The sequence below is a fragment of the Adiantum capillus-veneris genome, chromosome 16 (genome assembly GCF_014529385.1).
Source record: "Adiantum capillus-veneris isolate H3 chromosome 16, ASM1452938v2, whole genome shotgun sequence".
Taxonomy (NCBI): Eukaryota; Viridiplantae; Streptophyta; class Polypodiopsida; order Polypodiales; family Pteridaceae; genus Adiantum; species Adiantum capillus-veneris.
In genome coordinates this window covers 46,792,573-46,797,665 of record NC_140946.1, presented here as the reverse complement: position 1 = coordinate 46,797,665, position 5,093 = coordinate 46,792,573, and the positions used below count along the sequence as shown (strand labels likewise).

General features: G+C 51.0%; 2 protein-coding genes across 2 annotated transcripts; both read right to left on the bottom strand.

Annotated features, from left to right (window-relative positions):
• Positions 1-1,828: 1,828 nt before the first annotated feature.
• On the bottom strand, positions 1,829-2,690 carry LOC147438979 (uncharacterized). The gene has a single exon (XM_086484228.1). It carries the CDS (start codon positions 2,676-2,678, stop codon positions 1,902-1,904), a length of 777 nt encoding a protein of 258 aa, XP_086340354.1. The 5' UTR covers positions 2,679-2,690; the 3' UTR covers positions 1,829-1,901.
• Positions 2,691-3,047: 357 nt separating this feature from the next.
• On the bottom strand, positions 3,048-3,521 carry LOC147438978 (uncharacterized). The gene has a single exon (XM_086483950.1). It carries the CDS (start codon positions 3,519-3,521, stop codon positions 3,048-3,050), a length of 474 nt encoding a protein of 157 aa, XP_086340076.1.
• Positions 3,522-5,093: the final 1,572 nt, after the last annotated feature.

Below are 5,093 nucleotides of genomic sequence, written 5' to 3'. Positions count from 1 at the left end.
CACCGTCTATGTTTAGTGCGTTGGTCGGTGCAGTCTTTTTCCAATAGTCTTCGAGGCCCGGCCCAACTCCCCTCGATCAACCTCATGCGTCTAACCAATCGATCCCCATGACTCTGTGTGTGTGTGAGAGAGAGAGAGAGAGAGAGAGAGGAAGAAGAGAATTTTAACGTTGTAGTAAACTATCCCAAGAGACCTTAAAGATTTATCAGAAGAGCAGAGCTGAACTCAAGACCTGTTATTCAAGAGGAGAGAGAGAGAGAGAGAGAGAGAGAGAGAGAGAGAGAGAGAGAGAGAGAGGAAGCGGGCTGGAAAAAACCTTTTCTTTGGCAAACCAACGTATGAGAAATTTTAAAGTTAAGTTGGTTAAACTTGAAGGTTTTTACCCTAAAATTCACTGTTTTTTATAACCTTCAAATTTAAAAGTTAGAGATAAAGTGCAAAATTTGTAGGTGGCATTACAGTAAACCTAGGTTTTTTTAGAGCGATGAGCCCCTCCTCTGTGTGAGAGAGAGAGGGAGAGAGAGAGAAAGAGACAGATGCTTCCATTAGAGATAGGGAGGTGACAGAGATTGTGTTTCACGCACAAGAATTGATGACGATCGTTGCTATCACAACAATCAATTGAAGGCACGAAGATTTGTGTTGAGCAACGGAGGGGGAGAGACGACTCCAAGGGAGCGAACGCGTTGCCCACCTCGGAGAGAGAGAGAGAGAGAGAGAGAGAGAGAGAGAGAGAGAGAGAGAGAGAGAGCCCCGTGTCTGTGTATGCACGCGTGACAAAGAGTATGTGTGTGTGTGTGTGTGTGTGTGAGAGAGAGAGAGAGAGAGAGAGAGAGAGAGAGAGAGAGTCCAAAAAAAAAAAAAAAAAGAGAGAGAGAGAGAACCCGCCGTGTGTATGCACGTGTGAGAAAGAGTGTGTATGTGAGTGTGTGTGTGAGACACACACACACACACACACACACAGAAAGAAAGAAAGAAAGAAAGATTTTTTAACGTCCATAGGAGGCCGAAATCGGCCTATGAGACAAATCAAAGTACATGGGGTGGCTGTCCTTTGGATATCCTGTGAAGGATGAAAAGGTACAAAGCAAAAATAGCTATCCTGTGTAAGGATTGAGGGAGGAGGGAGGTGTTACAAGGATGGGGTTCTAAAAAAAAGGGGAGAGATGCAATCCTATATGCTGGGGTATATACAACCATGAAAGAAATGCTATCATATCTCTAGCTCCATCCAGTCCCGTAATCAGGGTGTAAGACATGATGCATGGGTGGGTGAGGTGTGAACAATCCTGGTAGGATGGCGGCTGGATCTGCAAAAGCCCGGATGCGTCTCTCCTCTAGAGATCTGTAGTAGCGCTCCTGGATCTCCAGGATCTCTCTCTGGTGAAGTCGGGGTGCCCTACGCCCATGGGGACGTGGACGTTTGCGAGCTCGGACCTCCTCAGCCTGCTGTAGAGTCACTCCGCTCTGAGTAGTCTGGGATGGTGGTACTACTGTGCCCCTCTGGAAGAAATCTGTAAGCTGTGTTTGGCGCTCGTCTCTCACGACTGATGATGTCTGAAGGAGAGAGTCCCGGTGCTGCTGTGCCTCTATGAGGAAGCGGCTGAAAAGTCGCTAGTCTCTGGACTGAAGAATCTGGTGTAAGGTGGGCTGATCTGCAAACAAAGTCGGATATCTGCCTCTGATCCCCTCATATGCTCTACATCTGCACACAAAATGCTCCTCCCTCTCAATGTCTGCTGTGCAAAGTCTGCATATCCTCTCTGCCCTGGGGACATGTGCAGCTCTCCTTGCCTCAATCTCTAGCTGGTGTGATGATACTCTGAGCTGTCCAATGGTGACCCGTGCTCTATGTGGCATGTGGACATCCATGTATCTCGGTCTCTGGATGAAACCATCTGCTAGGATGGCAGGAAGTGGTCTTTGTAGTATTGCCTCTTCGTAGGAAGAGGCTCTCTGGGTGTGATCCATGTCTCTCGGATGTATAGCTGCCAGAGATCCTGTCTGAGAACTCGATTCCTCTCATGGTGTGAGAGGCGTATGTATGGGGAGTCGAGATCATACTGAAAAGGGGGCAAGTCTTTGATGTCCAAGCCATGGGATGTGAACCACTCTGTGACCTGTGAGTACCATGCTCTGGTGCCCCCCTCCTGATGTAGCTGTATCAATGCCTCGAAAGCTCTGCGTGTGAGTCTGTCTGGTGGAAGCTCTCGCATGCGCTGGATGAAGCAAACTGTCTGGAAGAGGGCGTCTACTAGCATCGGGGGTGCCGCTAGCTCTGCTCTGATGATGTCGTGTGGTACTGATGGTTTGCTATGGAGCAAACGAGAGATCATAATGATCTGTGGGCGCTCTATCTGTGTCCAGAGAGATGCTGAGAGTCCTGGTGCCCATACTGCGGCAGCGTACATCATGGCAGGTGTAACTAAAGTGTCAAAAAGCCACCCCTTGGTGTGGGGATCCTGGAAGTGGGCGTGGTGGCATCTGCGCTCTAAGGTGGCCAGTGCTGCATATCCTCGTGTATGCCGGTCTCCGGCTGCCTGGGTCATGGAAAATCTGCCCGTGGTGCCAGTGAAAGTCACCCCCAAATATACATATGAATCAACTACCTCAACCTGTCCACCTGCTACCATGAGCACTGCTCTACTCCGAACTGTCCTGGAGGTGTGGAAGATCATGACCTTGGTCTTGCCAAGGTTCACTGTGAGCCCTCGATGTGTGCAGAAATCATCCAAGGCGTGTAGGTGGCTCTGTAGTCCCTCCTTTGTCTCAGAAACTAGAATAATATCATCTGCAGAGAGCATAATATGGACTGGTGTACCTGCCAAGTCGGAGCCCGCCCCGCTTGCTCGTAGGATGTAATCTGCTATCTCGTCGATGTAGAGGCCAAATAGGGTCGGGGAGAGGGGGCATCCTTGCTTCACACCAATGGTGCTAGCAATGGGGTCCGATACTCCACCTGGGCACCGCACTCTACCTATGACCTGTGCATACAAAGAATGAATGGCCCATATCATCTCAGATGGTATCTTTAGCTCCTGGAGACGCTAAAAGAGTCTCTCTCTAGGGATGGTGTCAAAAGCCTTGCGGAAATCCACAAAGCAGCAGTAGAGTCGTCTGTTCCGTGCTTTCGCTACGTCGATGAGGCAGCGAAGCACAAAGATGTGATCGATGGTCGAGAAAGTGCGTCGAAACATTGCCTGTCCTAGTGCACGTAGCCTTGATGCCTCTGCGTATGTGCTGAGCTCTGCCTCAAGAACTGCCCCATATAGTTTGGCCAATGTGTGGCCAATCATGATAGTCCTGTAGTTCTCAGGGTCCAAGGTGTCACGAGATTTGTGGATCGGCACAATGGTGTGCATGGTCCACTCCTCTGGTAGTCCCTCAACCAAAGCGCGGTTGAAGAGACGTGCTATCAAGGGGGAGAGGGTGTCTGCTGCATAGATGAGGTGCTCGCTCTGTAGTCTAGTGTGGTCTGCTGAGCGGCCATGTTGGAGGCGTCGAATAGCCCTCTTCACCATACTAGATGTGAAGAAAGTCGAGGTGGTAGGTCGAGGGTCGGGTGGCTCCGGGATTAGTGGCTGCCTAGGTATCTGGTATAGGCGCTCGGCGTAATCATGCCAGATCTGAGGATCCTCCAGGGGGGTGGTAGGGCGTGGCTCTGTGAGAATCCTTCATGCGGTGGCGCAGTCTGTACTCATGAGAAGGTGGTATAGCTCAAGCTCCTGTGCCTCTTCGAAGGCCCGCCATTTACGACGTGTGATGGCCTTCATCTGTCGCCGGACCTCGTTCTCAGTGATCTCCTCCAAGGCTCGTCCGTAGCTGCCTGTATAGATCCCTACACTCCTCGTCATACCACCGGTTCTGGGGCATCGTCCCAGAGGGTGGAGGTCTACCAGTGTGGGTAGTATGTGGAAAGCAGCTGAGGGATGAGGTGTGTAGAACTGCTGAAAGCTGGCTAGTGAGTGTAGAGAGTGGTGTATCTGGGTCAAGAGTGTAGATCCACTCGTAGACATGTGATGAGTAAACTCTGGCTAGCTCATGTGTGAAATGTATGGTGGTGTGTGGTGTGAGTGTAGGTGGTGTGTGTGAGATGGGTGAGCCAGTGAAAGAGAGGGCAAGATATGCATGGTCAGCCCCAATAGGTAGTGGTGGGATGGTGAAGGATGTGAGCAGGTGAGCTGCCTCTCTGAAGCCGATGATGTAGTCGACTGTACTGTCGCCGCTGGGTATTGATGGTGGTATGCAAATCAGGCCTCCAGATGATGGCCATTGCGCCATCCCGTTGTAGATAACGAGACGGTGCTGTGATCCCAAGCGAAGTAGATGTCGCCCATACGGTGTCGGTGTGGTGGTGTCTCTGGAAAACCTCTCTGCCTTTGTGTTCTCCATGGTGGAGAGTAGCTCTGGGTCGTCAAAGTCGTAGATGTCACACTGTCTACTCTTTGCCTGGCGTTGAAGTCTCCCGTGAGGAAAACTTCTCCCAGCCTGGAGTATTCCATGATCTCCTCCTTGAGACATGCATATGGTGAAAGTGTATCATCCTCCTCCTCTCCGCCCTGTGTATGAGCCTCATCTGTCTCTCCTCCGCCTGTCTGTGCAAATCTAGAACCACTGGGTGCGAAGTAGCAAATGGCAATGTAGAGAATGTGTTCATCAGAGAGCTCAATCCGCACCCACATGTAGCGTGCTCCTGGGTCACGGACTACTATCCGTATCCTCCTATGGAGTGAGCGGCGGTAGAGGACTGCTACTCGGCCAGATCCTCTAGTGGTGTTGTGCCGTGTGCATTTCCTGTGTGTGGATTCCCACTGATAATCCTGTACTCGGGGTAGACCTCTCTCTGAGCTCTCATGTGTCTCTGTGAGTAGAATGATGTCTCTGTCATGCATCACCTCCTCCAATCTCCTTGGGTGTGTCCACAGAGAGCCGTTGCAGTTCCAAACTGCCTTGTGTATCTCCTCATATAGTGTCCCATAGGCCGCGAGTCCCTATGCTACGGCCTTGCGATCGATGATGACCCGGCCGTCGCGATAGGAGGCTCGTTTTTTTTTCATTGCATGCTTGTTGGATCCGGGGCATGCATGCTCTGC

Coding starts and splice junctions, on each gene's coding strand:
- LOC147438978 (XM_086483950.1), bottom strand. CDS start 3,521: ATGGTGAAGAGGGCTATTCGACGCCTCCAACATGGCCGCTCAGCAGAC.
- LOC147438979 (XM_086484228.1), bottom strand. CDS start 2,678: ATGATCTTCCACACCTCCAGGACAGTTCGGAGTAGAGCAGTGCTCATG.